This window comes from Ochlerotatus camptorhynchus, unplaced genomic scaffold (assembly GCF_037179485.1).
Source record: "Ochlerotatus camptorhynchus isolate MF236.1 unplaced genomic scaffold, CSIRO-AGI_Acam_v1.1 ptg000232l, whole genome shotgun sequence".
Taxonomy (NCBI): Eukaryota; Metazoa; Arthropoda; class Insecta; order Diptera; family Culicidae; genus Ochlerotatus; species Ochlerotatus camptorhynchus.
Genome location: NW_027040722.1, coordinates 1,705,066 through 1,723,584, shown reverse-complemented (window position 1 = coordinate 1,723,584; position 18,519 = coordinate 1,705,066). Strand labels below are relative to the sequence as shown.

General features: G+C 41.5%; 1 protein-coding gene across 5 annotated transcripts in view; it reads right to left on the bottom strand.

Annotated features, from left to right (window-relative positions):
- The window catches only part of mnb (minibrain), a 201,392-nt gene that overhangs the window by 18,745 nt on the left and 164,128 nt on the right, over window positions 1-18,519 (bottom strand). For all 5 annotated transcript variants that reach the window (XM_065225636.1, XM_065225638.1, XM_065225637.1 and 2 more), the window contains one exon: window positions 17,876-18,452. In XM_065225636.1, coding sequence (XP_065081708.1) covers window positions 17,876-18,452 — 577 coding nt within the window. The remainder of the gene's footprint in view (window positions 1-17,875; window positions 18,453-18,519) is intronic.

Genomic DNA, 18,519 nt, shown 5'->3' with positions numbered 1-18,519 from the left:
TTAATTCAATTCATATTCAAGCAACTTCCCCGGGGTACCCGGAACATGTCCAAGTGTGTCCAATGTGATCTGGAACACTTAACACGACTTGCATTGATCTTATTTTTGAATTCTGTAGTAATTTGATGTGTCGCATGATGGTTTTAATACGTTTTCCGTTAAATCCAGCGTGAAGGCCCATATTCACCGGATCTTATTCCGGCCATATCTCTGGAACCGGTTAACCGATTCCAAAACCGTTCAATAGCGTTCAATGACCTATGACCTATCATTTGGCGCCGAGTTTGTCCAAATCGGTTGAGCGGTTGCTGAGAAATGTGAGCGCATTAATTTCGTTACATACACACACACATACACACATACACACACAGACATGTTCCGATCTCGTCGAGCTGAGTCGAATGGTATATGACACTCGGCCCTCCGGGCCTCGGATCGATAGTCGGTTTTTCAAGTGATATCTATACCCTTCTTTGTAAGAAGGGTAAAAAACATTAAGGGGGTATTCCCGATCTTTTTTTTTCAAAAAATCCAATTTTTTTTTTTCACGTTTTTTTGTACTTTAGACTATATACTTTCATCCCTCCAAGCCGTTTTCCGATCAGCGAATTCGGTGTCCAGGCATAGCTGACTAATGGTAAGAACCCCCAAATGGTTTTAACTAAAGTCAAAACTTTAAACGCGTTTTTCTCGAAACCACATTTTTTTATCGGGCGAAGATTTTTCTCAGAAACTATAAGAGATATTGACTTGAATCTTTGCGCATTTTGTTCCTTATTAAATTCTTTGGAGCTTCTCGCACTTTCAGCCAAAAATATTAACATTTAACATTGTTTGAAGCACCTTAAAGCTGCAAAAAAGCGGGCTAAAAATCGCCTGGTTTTTCATATGGCCGCCATTTTGTTAATTTGCAAGATTTTTTGCTGCCAACGGGAGAAGCTCCAGAGAATCTTATGCAGATTATTAATTTCATCACGAAATCTGTTTCAGATGAAGCCGTTCCAGAGAAAAGTCTTCGCCCGTCCAGGCGTTTGCGGCGAACAGGGGTCTGTTTGCCGCCATTTTGTGACGTCAATAATGTCTTTTTTTTATGTCGAAAAAAATTTATTTGTAAACTTTAATGTTCAATAAACAAGAATCCCAAAGAGTTAGGCGCATTACTATTCATTTTCCTTGAAAAAAAAATTAATTGAAAAACAGGCCGAAAAAAGGCAAAAGATTGGGAATACCCCCTTAAAAAACACATATCTTAAAGTCAGTTACTCCTGCCGGCAAAAAACAGAAGAAAACTTTCGACGAAGCGCATCACGGGAGAGATGAATGTCGAAAACAGATGCAACTCTGTTGAATATTCTCTGAAGTCCGCAAATCGCACCGTATGCTCCATAATTTGTGCGACGTAAAGGCAGTCTTAGCTTAAGGTTATTACAAAGCGGTCGGGGTTGGACATTCAGGTTAATTTGCCTCAGGATAGCCTGGTAATCTGTCCTTCCTTGCAGTATATCGAAACGGGTCATTCCAAGGCAATCTACGCAACGCAAAACGAAGAAAGCGACGTTGAACAGATTCAATTCTCTCGGCACCGTTGTTGTAGGTTGGGTTCCAAACCGCTGAACAATACTCAAGCGTCGATCGAACAACCGAACAATAGAGAGATTTTAGACAGTAGATATTGGTGAAGTTTTTAGCTATCCTAAAAATGAACCCTAAAGTTCTTGACGCCTTATCGACCATGTGTTGCTTGGATGAAAGCTGCGAATCCAAGATCACACTCAAGTCTTTCACCTGATTCACGCGTTCGATTGTCGAGCCAAGCAGGTCATAGCTAAATATTATCGGTTGTTGTTTTCGTGAGAACGTAATAGCGGAGTATTTGGCTGGGTTTACTACCATTCTGTTTAAACTGCACCAACTAGCGAATAAATTCAGCTGACGTTGAAGAAAGTGACAGCTAGCAATGGAGCAGATTCGTAGGAAGATTTTGAGCTCATCTGCATATGATAACCGAGGAGCTTCGATGACCAGATGCACGTCGTATAAACAGTATAAATATCATAGGTCTCATGTGGCTTCCCTGAGGTATACCTGATGTGGCGATGAAGCTAGCTGATCTGCAATCTCCTATGGCAACGTTTAGTTGGCGACCGGTAAGATATGATCGAAATCAACTAAGAAGATTACCGCATATACCGAGCCTGCCGAGTTTAGCAATTGCAATAGCATGGTTCAACTTGTCGAATGCTGCGGATAGGTCTGAATAAATAACGTCCGTCTGAACCCGATCCGACATGCTTTCGGTTATATACGATGTGAGACACAGCAAATTGGTGGTTGTAGCGTGACCGACAGTAAACCCATGTTGATCAGCACTCAAATACTGCTGGCAATGGGACAGCAACGGTTCCGTAATCACTAGCTCGAATAGCTTCGAAACGGCATTTAACGATGTAATTCCTCGATAGTTATCCACAGCTCGTTTCCTTCCTTTTTTGTGGACGGGAAACATGTGCGCAAATTTCCAGGAAATATGCCACTGGAGAGAGACATTCGGAACAGGCGAAGAAGCGGAATTAACAAGCTAGCAATATGTCTCTTCAAAAATACAGATGGAACTCCATCAGGTCCAGCATTAACCTTAATTGCACCCAGCGTTTGATCATTTACTGGAACGTTCCTGGCAACTAGGTTATAATGGTCGTCAGTTAGTATCTCATTAGTGAGTGTATTTGGCAAACTTGTCGGAAAAAAGGCGGCAACTTCTCCGATAAATTCCATAGGCTATGGGAGGCCGGATTCCCTGCGTTGCTCGTTAACGTAGTTCCAAAAGGATTTCGGGTGTAGCTTAAGTTTGCGCTGGATGCCTCGTTGGAAACTTGAAAAGCATTCACGACTGACTCGCTGGTACATGTGATTCAGTCTCACATAATGTAGTTTCATCTTCTCAATGCTGCTCTCTTGATTGACTTCAACCTACTTAGCTCTCTCGTCTGCCAGGGAGGCTGAGACACTTTGTGGTGAGTGAAAAGGTTTGCGCTGCAGCCTCAACGTCATCTGGATCAAGGATGTTCTCCCATACCATGCTAGACAATACATCTATGATGCTACGGTGGTCAGCTTTACGGAAGTCATAAGAAACCGTAGCAGGATAGTCACGCACGAGCATTTCCATATTCAGTGCATCAAACAGCACCTATTAACGCCAAAAAAAAGTTAAATGTGGCCATTATTCGTCATAGGGAAGTTTGCACTTTGTTGCAAATGTCGAAAGGAAATCTCGTTTTTGCAGAAAAGAAAGTGGCGTTCATACAACAAATTCTCTAAAAAAAACTTTTTAAAAGATTCGAGTCTTCCTGACTTCTTTTTGCATGAGGATGTCAATTAGGGTTATAATTAACGATTGATATAATACTGCGGTAAATTTATCTATTTATAATGCCTGAACAGAAGAAAGCTTCTCCTGAACAGTTTTGATGCTGTTGCTTACGTCACATTATTGCTGTCACACGGCAGCCCTAAACCATCATCAATCTTACCATTGTTACCATTGTTTGCACATGCTTATATTTTGGGGTTATGAATCGAACTGGAGCGCCATGCTTGCAAACTTTATTTTTCCAAAATGAAGCACCCAGCATGGTGTTTTACGTCGGTCGTAGAAATTCTTAATTTGTATTGGCCATACACTCACCGGTGCCACTCGTGACTGTATTGGATGTTGTTAGTAGAACACTACTGCCATCTGTTGCGCGAACGCTTTACCACAGTGTGGCCAACAGATGGCAATAGTATGTATTTCATGGACGACACTCAATAATCAAAATTATTCACCGTGTTATGTCTGTTTGTCTGTGGTACTTCCATGCAGTATAATAATAACAATAAAACAAATCTTAAGAAGAAAAAATGTTAGTTACCTAAAATAACCTATTGGAACACTGTTTTTGGCAATTTCGTTTAGTGTTAGTGTGTGTGTGTTAGATGAGTAGTTGAGTTGAGTTGATTTGGGTCGATCGAGATGTGGTGGCGATGTGTGTGGAGATCCTGGTTTTGTTCATTTTCTTAATCCTCCGTCGCTACTGGCACCACTTTCGCCGCTATCATTGTTTTACCATTCGCAATAATAATAATAATAATAGTAATAATAACAATCTGTCGGGTACCAAGTGGCACGAGGAAATGCGGATCAGAGTGCAATTCAATTCAGCAAAGAACACTTTTGAATACTTTGTTTTCGTTTGTTTCCCCTGTCTGCTACAACAGTCCTTTCTTTTCTAAATTTAACCTTCCTTCTCTTCTTCAATTTGCGGGTTGCAAACACGGCCACTGTGCCCTGCTCCGACTTTTTTTTTTGTCGGATTTCAATAATACTTCACGGTGCCCGCTACTTTACCCTCTAAACTTTCCTTAATCCTTCCGCTGTGGCTACTATAAAAAAAAAGAAGAAGATTCAATCCGATACTCTTGCTTTTAGCGTGCGTTCACTTGTTTGTTTGTCCAATGATAAATACTTTTTTACTTTCTTTCTCTAATTTATCGCGTTCTCAAAATTTGATATCACTAGCAGTGTCGCTATTTCCAAAAGAGCATAAAAACATAATGAAAACCGGTCCTATTTTTATTTCGTTCCGATTCCAAACACGCACTCTCGTGTACCCCGGGGGCTGAATATCTCTTTTTTGTCCCTTTTCTGGCAGCAAGCTTGGCTTCATGAATCTCTCTCTCTCTCTCTCTCTCTTCTTACAACTACAAATGCAGACGCACGCACGCACACAGTCGGCCTAGTTCCCGTTCTTATATCTCTCGCTTCTTCGTTCCAGCAAACTTTACAACTTACACATGTTTAATTTCTTTTTTATACTTCGCTCGCGCTACTTTTCTCTTCTGGTACTCGGTTTTTGCTTTGTCTTTGTATCGTTTTTTTTTTTATTAATTTTATATATTTTCTTACTTTCATTTTTGTTGGAGTTATGTACTTTTTGTTTTGTATTATTAGGTCAAAATGTTTGTTCTGTTTGCTTTTGTTTTGTTCTAAAAAAGGGTTTACTCTTTTGTATTGTATTCTCTTCTTGGGGTTGTCTTTGCTTTTGTTATATTTCCGCCGGAGTTTGCCAAAAAATAGATGGAAGATTCGTTTAGGGAGTTATTGATTTTCATTTGTTTACTTTCACGCGGATGTATTCTGGAGATTATCTTATTTTCGGTTATCCTCACTCTGCAAACTACGATTCTGTCTGTGCTAAGTGTTATTTACTTCTGTTCCTGTTCCTACGTAACGCGTCCTTTTATTGCATCAAATTCTACTTCCTTCCTTCCTTACTTCCTGCTGTCGATTCTGCTAGTTATATCTTGTCCTTTCTAATGCACCACTATTGTATGACCGTGTGCTGAACTAGCACCGTTGTCCACGACGTTCGCTCAATGCACCCGCAACATTCCCCCGTTCAAACTGAACGCAGATTCAAGCCCTCTTTCCAATTTCCTCCACGAAACGTAAGGTTTATATGTGTATGTAATAAGAGTAAGCTGTTCGTCTTCCTTTCCATTCCCATAACCGATCTCTTCTTACTGTTGTTGTTGCTGCTGCTGCTGCTGCTGCTGATGTTGTTGTTGTTGTGGGTTTCTACCGTTGTTAGTGTTATTGTTATCGCTGTTAGTATTAGAATTATTATTATTGTTATTATTACTGTTACGATGTGACTGCTGCTGCTGTAGCGGCTGCGGCTGATGAGGATGTGGATGATGATGATGCTGCTGCTGCACCGGTGGATGTCTTTCGCTTGGCTCGAGTCATCGACGATCGTCTGCTAAAGGTTAAGCGCGGAGTTGTTGCAATTAAATTTAAGGGTTAGTATTTTGCTCAAATTTGTGGCAACTCGGAGGAGGCAGTAAACAACAGATAAGTATAGGAAACTTTTACGGGAACTAAACAAAAGATGGAATTGAGTTAGATAACCATCATCATTGGGATATTTTCTTATTCTTGTCAGAACGAATGAATACTTTAATGCACGAGCAATCTGAATTCGCTGAAGAACTTTTAAAATGCCATTATAGCGCACCTTTTCAGTAATTTTTCTACGGTCGCATAAATTTAACATTGTATCATTGCCCCTTTATTCCGCGAGTCACGACGTGACTCTCTGCCACCGATGAGGTGATAATTATGTGTGAGGTGAGTCTCAGTGCAAATCAAATCGAGGTGACAATTGTCGCCTCACCTGTGAGAGAGAGTCACGTGACTCGCAGAATAGGGGGAATTAATTGATTGATTCAATATGGTCTCTTCTTGAGTGGTTCTTGTGCACAGTCGAACATCAAAATATGATTAAAATTATCTTTTTGAAAACGCGTTGATATCATTTTTTGATATTATTTTCATTCTTAGCGAGATCGAATCCACATTTGAATATCACTTTGATAGTAGAAGAATCTGAATTGAAAACATTATTTGATATTTAAGAAAAAGTGTGCCTCTAAATTGGGCTTAATAAGCTGCCATCAGTTGAGTTTATAATTATGTCATGTTAATAGACCTGCAGGCGATAGTTTACTGCCAACATATATGCCAATATAAACTTAGCATTTCAATAGCAATTGGGCACGATAAATAACTAATAAATCTACAATTATCACTTGAGCACTTTCCCCCTGCCCTTTGGTCCAGTAAGGGTTTGGGCGCGTTCTGCCAATTTGGTCGAGGCAGATTTCAAGTGTGAGCCGGTGACGAATGGTTGTTATGTGGAACTCACTCTTAATTAATGATCTATACTTTGATCTTTTGTGTGAAAGGGTGCGTTCCATCTTTTATCATATGGAAGTTCAAAAGCGCCTGAATGACTGGGGATGCTTGCGCCGATCATTTGAAGATGTGGTATCACGGAATATTCTTACTGATAAAATGGAAATCAATGTTGTTCTTGATATTTGTTTTTTGTAGAAAATGCGTGTAGTTTAATATTCCAACAATTGCTCCTTGTCGCGTTAAATTGAAATGTTCCCTCATTCCATTGAACCATACTGATTCCCTCATTCCATTGAACCATACTGAATGGACATTAGACTGATGCAAAATTTGAAAATTCCGCTCCGCAGTGCTCAAACGGTTCCAAATTGGGCCCTGATTAGCCTCCCAAAATTTGAACTCGTTTAGTAAGAAGCTGACTTGGCACAAACCATTTGAAGTTTATATGGGAATTACTATGAAGAAACCATAATTTCGGTTCATATCTATCTCAAAATTCACCAGTTCACTCTCTTTTAGAAAATGATAGCTGAGCTTGTTGAAAATTTTCCCAGCTACAACTTTGTTCCAGACCACTTTTCGATCAAATGTAAGGACCAATATATATTATTGGTTCAAGTCACTGAGGTCTTATGATTATGCTCAATCAACTGTTCAGCAGGCAACATTGGTGTTTATGGCGCGTAGAATAGAGGGCAAAAATCATGGCTACTATGTCACACTGCAGATTACAGTGTTGCCCACAATACAGTTGCTTAATCTTGCCATAAGATTATCAATCTCTTAAACAATTAATAACTATGTAATTTGACGTTTGACTGAAAAACGATTTCCTGCAAAGTTATAGCTGATAAAAATTCCCATAAGAATAGCAATAGAATTTGTTAACAGTACAATATGTAAAAAGACTAGAAGACAATGAACAAAAAGTTTTGTTTTCCCATAGTATTTTCAAACGGTATGGGCCACGTCAGTTTCCTAACAAATCAGTTTAAACTTTCGGAGGCTAATCAGCACCCGATTTGAAACCGTTTGTACACTGTGGAGCGAAAATTTCAAATTTTGCATCAGTCTAATGGCCATCCCGTTGTGTGTTTTATCACAATAAAGCTAACATTGGACTTATCTGTATCTTTTCCGGTGTCAAGGGCGGAGTCATCGAAGAAAAGGCGCCAAGAAACAGTGCAGTAGCAAAATGGAACACATGCGATACGACAGTGGAGTGATCCTAGTGAAGAAAGTACCTGGAGATGGTCACTGCCTGTTCTCCGCACTGGTGCTACAATTTCACAAGACGCAGCTAGGAACGTATGATCATTTTGTGAAGATCATGGAATTACGCCGAAATGTCGTGGATCATTTTAGGAATAACATGGAAAACTTCTGGGATCAGTAACAGAAACCACCAGGGAGACACTTGGGGGAAACTGCGGAAGCACGTATAGATGCATTTCTGGAACGCCTAGCCGTCTCTAATGAATGGGGGGCGGTGAAGAGTCAATAGCAGCTGCGGCCACACTCTTCAGAAGAAAGATAGAAGTTTTCCATGAGCTTCAGCTTACGGAGTGTTGAGAATTGCATATCGCACTTCCAATAGAAGAAGCCGAAATGTAACACGGAACCATTATGACAGTGTAGGTCAAAAATTGATAATCAAGTCGGAAAGAAATACTCCTAATGCCAATGCAGAAAGCAGTGATTTGCTTCCCCCCGTTTCGCACTTTCTGAATATCCAGAGAAATGTTGGCCCAAACGCATCGCAACTAACTACCGGGTCGGGTGTGGATTCGCAGCAGTCAGTGAGACCAATACAACAGGTGAATAAATTCGCCTTCGCTAGCTGGAATGCTAGGGAATGCTCGGATGAAGTCAAGCGAAATGCAATGGATGATCATTTCATACGGAGCAATTATATGTTAATTGCGTTACAAGAAACTCGTGATTCAGAAGACCTAGTTCCATCAGACTTCCTCGGAATTAGTGATGAGGACCCCATCATGAGAGGAACCGATTCTGATGACGAGGTAACGACAATGACAACCCACAAAGCATCCCCAGCCAACAGATGATTCAGCAATAACAACCCACAAAGCATCCCTAGTCAACCGATGATGATTCAGCACCTCAAGTAAGCCCAGAATTCATAGGTAAGTTCACACAATCGTTATATAACCATGCTTTCCCAATAAGTCCCTACTCAAATGTGTTAGCTAGCAGTGCCTATTCGACCACCATTGGTTATCTCTTCTGTCGTTCGAGTAGTGGATTTATTGGATAGAGCAGGCCTTAACAAATGAGCCTCAAAAGGGCTGCAACCTGTAGTCTACAAAAAAAATATTACTTGAGCACTTTACAGGTAATATCGGCCTATGTTAGGTCGATAAAAAAAATCAAAATCATTTTAAGGTAAACACAATTTGCTTTATTTGAGTAGAAATCTCACAAGCATTAGTTTTTAAATCGAAGTGATTCTTTTGCGGATCAAAATTTTCAGTGGCAGTTTAATAAAAATTGTGATAAATTGCTAAAAAATAATTAAGGCCGAATTGAGGGGCCATAGTATGTAAACCTACCGTATGCGTGATAATGTTTGCACCCTCGTACAAATAAGGTAACCGTTTCACGTGTGCATACAATGCCTTGGTTTTCTTTGCATCCACGTAACCTACAGCACATACCGTAGTAGGCTGTGTATATAAGAAAATGATTTACTTAGTTTGACAGTTGCACCATGACGAAGTGGCAGCGTATTCGTGATTTGTCCCACGCGCAAATGTCGCAAAAATAGATTTCAATCGCCGTGGGAGTGTCCCGGTGGACCGTCAAAAGGGTTTTAGACCGAGAAAAGAAAGGACAACTATCCGCAAAAGGTCGTCCGAGGTCAGCTCGGGTTCCGAGCGTTATCACTGCTATCAGAAGGAAAATTCGGGTGAATCTAGTGCGTTCAATAAGGAAAATGGCAAAGGAACTCGGGATCAGTGACTTTACGGCACGGAAGATCGTTAAGGAAGATTGCGGGCGAAGTCGAGGGCACGAAAAAAAACTCACATGATTACCAACCGCATCCGGGAGCTACGAGTCGAACGATGCAAGAAAATCTAGAACTTCCTTAAGCGAAAAAATCCAGTAATCCTGTTCACCGACGAGAGCATGTTTACCGTCAATCCCGTATCAAATTCCAGAACTGACTGGTATATTAGTTCTCTTCCGGTAAAAGACGTGGCCGGCGAGCACAAGAACGTGTATCTGACCAAGCATCCTGCTAGCTTTATGGTGTTTGGATTGGTGGCTTCCGATGGCAAAAAATGGACCCGGTGTTCATGCCAGAAGGCGACAAGATCAACAAGGAGGTCTACATCGGGATTTTAAGTAAGTATGTTCTTCCGTGGATCAAAAAACAGTACGGTCCGAAGCCAATTGTTGTATTTCAACAAGATGGGGCTCCGTGCCACACCTCGAACCGCACTCAGAAGTGGTTGCAGGAACATCTTCCGTTCTGGGCGAAGGATATGTGGCCGCCATCCAGCCCCGATCTTAATCCGCTGGATTACTCAATATGGCACGTCATGAAGGCCAAGTCCTGTTCTAAACGCCACCCGAGTACAGCAAGCCTCAGACAAAGATTGACCCGCACCAGGAGAGAAATGGATCCAGACTACATTATTAGAACCTGTCGTGCATTCCGGAAGCGTGTGGAGGCCGTAATTGCAGCAAGTGGAAACTCGATCGATGATTAACATAGTTTAAAACTCTGAGAAACATCCCGCTTTTGAATAAATAAAAAAAACTCGAAAACGAGATTTTTGAGAATTTTTTTATTTTGACATTGTTCAATGGTGCAAACATTATCACGCATACGGTATCTAGTAAATTCTAGTAGTCGAGAGATAATACAGAGAATTCTAATGCAATACCGTGTATTTTGTTTGCTTTACATTGGTTTTTTAGCTGCTTATATTCAAATGTGCTCTATGGCGAAATACACGGGGCGGGGCTTACGATGTGACCTCTTATGCATAAATATCTTAGAAATTTTGCGAGCTCTCTAGTCTCTAAAGGGTAATGAAGGAGTCTAATAGCGCAGCTCGACCAGGTTGCTGTAGGTATGACAACCTCGGAAGCACTACCGGCAAAGAAATAAGGACAATGAATGGAAACTCGGGACTTGGACCATCAGAACCTTAAATAAATCTGGACGAATGGTTCTTCTAGCTCGTGAATTGCAAAAAGTTTCTAAGAATGTAGCCGCTCTTCCTAAATAGATTCACAAAAACTACAAACGGTAGTCCAAACGCCAGCGTGCACAGCAGGGGGGCAAACTCACTATATAGATTACTTTTAGAGTAAGGTGTTCAATCCAAAGGCCCCACATTTTTTCTTAACTGAACGAAATGACTTAAAGTGCCAGTTTTTCGCCACCTCTGCACACGTTAATGGGCCCAGATCATTTGCTCTCATCGGCAGCAGTTCTTTCATCTCTCATTTGTGATAGAATGTCTTGAATGTTCCTAAAGTTTTCAGAATGCTTATGAAGTTTCACGTATCTCAAAAGTCCCAAAATTTCTGAAGTTCTCTACGAACATCCACATCCTTTGTCAGAAGTATGCGAAACACTTCTTAAGCTCCCCGAACTCAATCCAACTTTACTGAATTCCTCCAATGGACCTTGAGCTTCTCGTCACCTAAAGGGTGTCCACGATGAAATTGCCACACTATGAAATTGCTCTAACTTTTTAACCGTTGGGTAGAATTCAATGAAAATTTGGGTGGATTTAGTTCATAGTGCATTATTTACATCCTGCAAGTTTTAAAGTCCTGTGATCAAAACTCGCGGAAATGGAGTCGAAAGAACAGCTCGTGCGTGATAAAATCTTGCGCATTCATCACGAGAACAAGGATCTCTCGCATCGTTCCATAGCTAAAACGTTGGGAATCGCGAATTCCACGGTGTCGCGAGCGATTAAGCGGTTCGAGGAACGGTTGACCACCGATCGGAAGCCCAGAAGTGAAGGAAAAAGTATTCCGTACAACACCAAAAATCACAACCGCGTAGTTGGGGCCTTCAACCGAAATCCGAACGCCTCCGTTAGGAATGTGGCTAAGAAGCTGCACCTAAGCCGAAGTTTTGTCCAGAAGGCCAAAACTAAGGCTGGGCTTCGAACGTTCAAGGTACAAAAGGCCCCTAATCGCGACGAGAAGCAGAACAAGTCCGCCAAAACCCCGTGCCAGGAAGTTGTACCTCAACATGCTGACGAAAGTTGAATGCTGCATCATGGACGACGAAACATATGTGAAGGCCGACTTCAAACAGATCCCCGGCAACCTGTTTTTCACGGCCAAGGATAAGTTCAGCGTTCCGGAGCATGTCCGCACTCAGAAGATGTCCAAATATGCGAAGAAATTCCTGGTTTGGCAAGCCATCTGCACGTGCGGGAAGCGGAGTGCACCTTTCGTGACCCAGGACACGATGAACGGACAGGTGTACATAAAAGAGTGCCTCCAGAAGCGGCTGCTTCCTCTCCTGAAGGCCCACAACGTCCCAACAATCTTCTGGCCGGATTTGGCCTCATGCCACTACTCCAAGGACGTGCTGAAGTGGTATGCGGACAATAAGGTCAATTTCGTGCCGAAAATGTTCAACCCTCCCAACACTCTGGAGCTCCGCCCCATCGATAAGTACTGGGCGATTATGAAGCAGCACCTTCTTAAACGACCTAAGGTAGTGAAGACAGTCGAGGAACTGAAGAAAGTATGGGTTTACATGCAAAAAACGGTTGATTCACAGGTTGTGCAGAATCTTATGGCCGGGGTTAAGGCCAAGGTGCGGGCATTTGCGTATGGACTGTAAATAAAATACGAGTAAAATGGTAAAATGAAGTTTAATAGTTATTTCTCAATCCCTGAAAATTTGATGGCAATCGGATGAAAACTCGAATTTTGCGAATCAATTTTGTGTGTGGCAATTTCATCGTGGACACCCTTTAAACAGCTGTTTGTTGAAACCCTGCAAAGTTCTTATAACCATCTGAAGCATGCTCAAGATCCTCGAACTTCGCTGAATCTCTCGGTAATTCACCAAATTTTCGCCGAGTTTCACAACTTATTCTTTTCAGAAACTCCCTGATCATCCCAAGAGTTCTCTGAGAAGTTCAGAGCTTTAAGAGGTCAATCAACAATGACGTAAGCATTAAGAGGGCGACGGGTTTTTGAAATGTACTGACGATATCTTACAACGAAGGGTTAATCCTTATACGAAAGGTTCGAAGAGTTCCCTGGTGACCGACAACAACCACACCAGCAGAGAACTTACTTTGAACTTCGCCGCCGCACGATGTTGACTATCTACAAAAAGCTAATCAGACCGGTAGTTTTCTATGGCCACGAGACTATGCTCGTGGAGGACCAACGTGTTTTCGAACTGAAGGTTTAGCAGCGAACTATCTACGATGGAGTGCAGGCGGATTACGGAAAATCGCTTACACTAGGGTTGGTTAAGTTTGTATGGTGAATCACAATCACCTGCTCTTCCGATGTGTATTGAAGTCCCCAACAACGGTGTCAAATTTGAACAAATTTGGTTATGATCTTGATTTACTATAGAATTTTAAATTTTGTATGGGAAACGAAACGAACCTATCAATTTGCTTGCCAAAAATTCAAATATAGCTCAAATTTCACCAAATCTCGGAAAAAGATTGGAATGCAGAACAACTTTGTCAAAGACTTCAAATCAATTAGACTTCTGAGAAAAAAGTTATTATAGCAATTTGGAACTTTTGCTCTGCGCAGCCCTGCAGGCGTATATATCCGGGGAACTTTGAGATTTGGACGTAATTGCTTTTGTACCCAAACAAGTCAATCGCCGATTTCTCTCGAATAAACGCTCAATTCCGCAAACAAACTATACCAAATGGTAGAGGAATTATTCATCTACCTGTTTGTGTTGTTAATTTTCGAGATTGAGCTTTAATTCGCGAGAAATCGGTGATTGACGGGTATGTTTATAATTACGCCCAAATCTCAAAGTTCTCCGGATATGAGCTTGTAGGTACGTGTGGAACACTTGGTCTAAAGTTAAAGATTAGTTAATTTTTGTACAAAGATCAAATCAATTTGCAATCCTCGACAAATTTGTTTTGTATAGTAGGGTAGAGAACTACTTCGGCCTAATCGCCCATTTTTGGCCTATCGAGCAGAGAACTTCAAATAAATCCATGATTTCAGAGTTAACAAGTCAATTATGCGTTTGGTACGATATTTTAGTTAATAAGTTATCGAACGAAGTCAAGAGAACGCGTGATATGAAGGTTTGCACCCATTATTCCCAAAAACAAAAGAAGCGCTCCGACCGAATCAATTTTTATCTTCATCCGATAGACCGAAGTGAATTCATTGGCATTTCAATGGCGTTTCAATGCGTTAGGCCGAGTTTAGGATCCGTAGGCCGAGTTTGGCGTCAAGAAGCAGTGTTAGACTTTTGACAATATCTCAACGATTGTCTGAGAGCGGGTTGTGCTTTATAGGCCGAAAATGGGGTAGTTTCGCATACATTGTCCGCATACGAACTTTAAAATTCTCCCTAAAATCGAGATTATAACCAAATTCGAAAATTGTTGTTGGGGACCACAATACGAATAGAAAAGAGCAGTGGGAAATAGGAGGCTGTAAAGTTGACCCACCCTAATGGCCACTAAGAGAAGTTTACTGAATTCCAAAGAAGGTCAACGAATTTCTGAGATATTCAACGGAATTCAGAAAAGCATAGAAAACTTCAATGCACTATGCTGCCGTTATACGCATAAGAGTCCCACGGTGCATAAGGATTGCATAGAACATGGGACAGTAATGCGTATAACGGCAGTATGGGCCAGGAATGAAATCTAGCAGGAAAAAATAATAACGCTCTGGGATTGCATCCAATTGAGTTGACGTTTTCAGTGAGGTTTTTTGGATTAATTAGGACTACAATTTAGTGGATAATAATAGTTCAAGCTTTGGCCGCAAAGATGGCGCAGCGATACAAACGTTTTTATTCCACAAGGTTTGCAGTCTTCGGCAAAGTTGTAGAACGTAAAATTTTTTGAAAAGTTGCCGAAAACATAAAAAACTATACATTTTCAAACAACTGAGATATAAGAAGATTCATAAAATTTTACTGAAATTCACGTATTACATTTTGAACAATCCTTCGAAAGAATACACTTATTATTTTTCCTCGATCGGTACTGATCAACTCAATCTTTTCAAGATCAATTTTATTATGTTTAGAGCAGTGATAACTAGAGAGGGTCTATAAGAGAGAAGCGGACTGGCTGGTTTTGAGGCAAATGAACTGTCAAAGCCAGAGCCAATTGAGCAACGCCTATCTTGATTGCATTGGCAGTGTTGCTAGAAATCACATAGGCATACGTTGCCAAGGCAGTTTGTTTTGATTCCGCTCCTCTCTTATACTGGACCCTCTCTAGTGATAACTATATATTCCAAGGAACTTCACTAAAGACGTAAACTCAATTGGATGCAATACCAGAGCGTTTTTGTTTTTTTCTTGCTAGATTTAATTCCTGACCCACTGTGCAATGTAGTTAAGGTAATCTCAGATAAGTGGGAAAACACATTAGGACTTTTCAGAGAGGTACAAGGTCACATCAGGGAAATTCAGAAAAGTTAAGTTGAAGACGTTTAGAGAACTTCATAAAAATATATGAATCCTTAGAGAAGCTTTGGTAAACCTTAAAAATAATCAAGGAATGTAAGAGGAATTCAGGAAACTTCAGCAGAGAAGTTCGAGGCACCTAACAAAAATCAGGGAATCCCACCAGAAGTTCGGAGTTCTTCAGAAAAATATAAGACTGGAGACAAGCAGCCACGAACCGAGTTAGTTGGCGCAACACTGTACAGCAGGTAAAATCCTGAGGGACGTCGGACCATCAAAAGTACGTAACAAGTAAGTGTAGAAAGAGAGAGAGAGAGAGAGAGAATACTGGGAAGTTCCGCTTAGGGAAACTTGCAGAACGTAAAAATCAGTTCAATTCTAGAATATCAAAAAGTACACCTGGGAGCACCCAACTTGTACTCAGATTAATCTAGGATATCATCGGACTTTCAGGGTACGTAACATTGATTACGATCATTATCTCGTTGTCAGCAATATTCGAGCAATGTAGAAAGTTGGGCCTCCATTAGCTCACTCGGTAAAGGCGCAGCTACAAAGCAAGACCATGCTGGAGGTGGCTGGGTTCAATTCCCGGTCCGGTCTAGGAATTTTTCGGGTTGGAAAATGTCTCGACTTCCCTGGGCATAAAAGTATGATTGGACTTGCCACACAATTATACCAATGCAAAAATGGTACAGGCGTCGAAAGCTCTCAATTAATAACTGTGGAAGTGCATCTAGAACACTAAGTTGAGAGCACGCAATAAGCTAATATGCGATATGCAATAAGCTTGAAATTCGAACAAGAAGAAGAAGAAGAAGAAAGTTGAATGGTTCCTATATCTTAGCAGCCCAATAGCGACAGACGACGGGACCAAGAGCAATATAGGTGCTCAAATCAAGAAGGCGAGTTTGCGAAATATTTGGAGATCATACTAGATTAGTTAATACACCAAGATCCGAATTTTCAATTGCAAAGTAAAATCTGCACTGTTAAAACTCAGAAGCTACAGGTCTTCATCGACCGATGCATGCGGTGCATAATTCGTGGCCGGTAGCCTCCCAACTGGATCTTGAATGCTGAGCTTCATCGTCGATGCCATCAGAGGCCGATAACAACAGAAATTCGAGAAACGTAAGTGTAAGTGGGTCGACCACACACTACACATATTCACTAACAATAAATTACATTACATCCCCAAAATTAAAGCCAATTGTTGAATGGAGCATTCGAAGGAAATAGAAACAAAACTACTCCAGCAGGATAAAACTTCCGGGAAAAGTCAAAAGTAGCTTCGGAGAAAATTCTGGAGAAACTATCTGAAAAAAAATCGGATGACACTTCCAGGGGTCGCCACAATGACTTCTAGAGGAATTCGGAGGAAATTTCCAGTATAGAAGACGTAAGAAACTTCCAGGAAAAGTTGTGAAGTATTTTGGAGATAACTTATGGAGAATGTTGAAAGAATCTGTCGCCGAGCCAGAAGGGTTTTCGAGGGCAGTCAGAATAAACTTCAAGAAAATGTCAGATGAACCTTTCGGGAGGAATTCAGAACAAAGTTGGAAGATGCTTCTGGGAGAAGCTAGTAGGACTTCTGGAGACTATCGGAATAAACTTTCGGATAAAATAGGAAGAATCTTCCTGGGAATGATGATTGCTTTGGCAGGAAAAAGAGGACAAATTTCTTAGCGAAGTTAGAAGAAACTTCCGAAGTAATTCAAAGAAAAGTTCCAGACGAAGCCAGAAGGGCTTTTCGATGAAATTTTCGAGGGAAATCGAAAAACTTCCGGAAGAAGTTGAAGGAAACTTCTGTAGGAAATTCGAAGAGATCTACCGAGGGGAATCATCAAATTGAAATTAAGTGGCTAAAACTGTTCACTGATGCTTCGTGGATCGTTCAACAGAAGTAAAAGGAAACATTCTGATGAACCTATCTGGTTACCGGATAAAAGTATTTCCAGATTTCCGGGAAGAGTCAAGAAATTAAAACATTGCTTGCAGACGAAAATAAAATTCGCTTTGCCTATATGTACTGATACTTAAAGGACGCTGACCAGATAGCTTTCAGAGTTTTCCAACGAACAATACTCAGCGGTAAACTAGAAAATGGCTTCTGGCGGTGTCACGGGAATCACGAATTGTATCGTGTAAATTGTATGTTTATAACGAAATGGATATTGTGGAGGTTCCCGGACCCCTTACGGTAGTAAGAAATTACTAGTGGGTAATCCTGGCAACATTAAACTAATGTTGACGTTTCCTTTTATCTATACCTAAGATTTGTTTAACCTAATGCAAAAATGCCGCAGTGCAGTAAGCCCGTTTCCATCACCGAATCCGTTAGTAAGGCGCATATGATGATGATAATGATGATGATGGTTAGTAACACGTAGGTATTCAACACAAGAAACAAAGAGACACTAAACCAAGGTCCAGAACGAGTAACAATTTAGAGATGGCTTTCCGTCCCTCGCACTTACCGTGACTGCTGGGGTCCTGCGTGCTAACCGACGGGCTGGTGCTGAGCGAGCTGATCGTGTTCGCCGTGTTGGTGCTCTCGTCCGACGTTCGCTTGAAGAAGTTGTGTTGCAAGGCATAGTACGGTGTGCAGCGCGTCTTCGGATCGTAATCCAGCATCCTTAAGATTAGGTCCTTAAACTTAAGATAGTCGGATACGCTGTGGCCGGGCTCGCCGTGCCTCCGGCCGCCCGGGCCGCCCGTTTCCACGCCGAGGATGTCGTGCAGTTTCCGGGTGCCGGATGCTTTGTACTTGCGCTGGTTTTGCGTTTTCCGCAGCACGTACGTACCGTCCGGGAGCTTCTCGAAGAACTTGCGAGTTTTGTGCGCCTGATCGAGGATGTGCTTCGGGGGCATCCCGAGCACCTCGACGATCTTGTTGATTTGGTCGGCCTCGTTCGAGCCGGAAAACAACGGCTCACCGGTGTGCATTTCCACCAGTATGCACCCGAGGGACCACATGTCTATTGCTAAGTCGTACGGTATTCCTAATAGTACCTCCGGCGAGCGGTAGAAACGTGATTGTATGTATTGATATATCTGAGGGCGAAAGAGAGCAAACAGCGATACACACATGAGTGTTTTGTTTTCAATGCCTTTTGAAAAG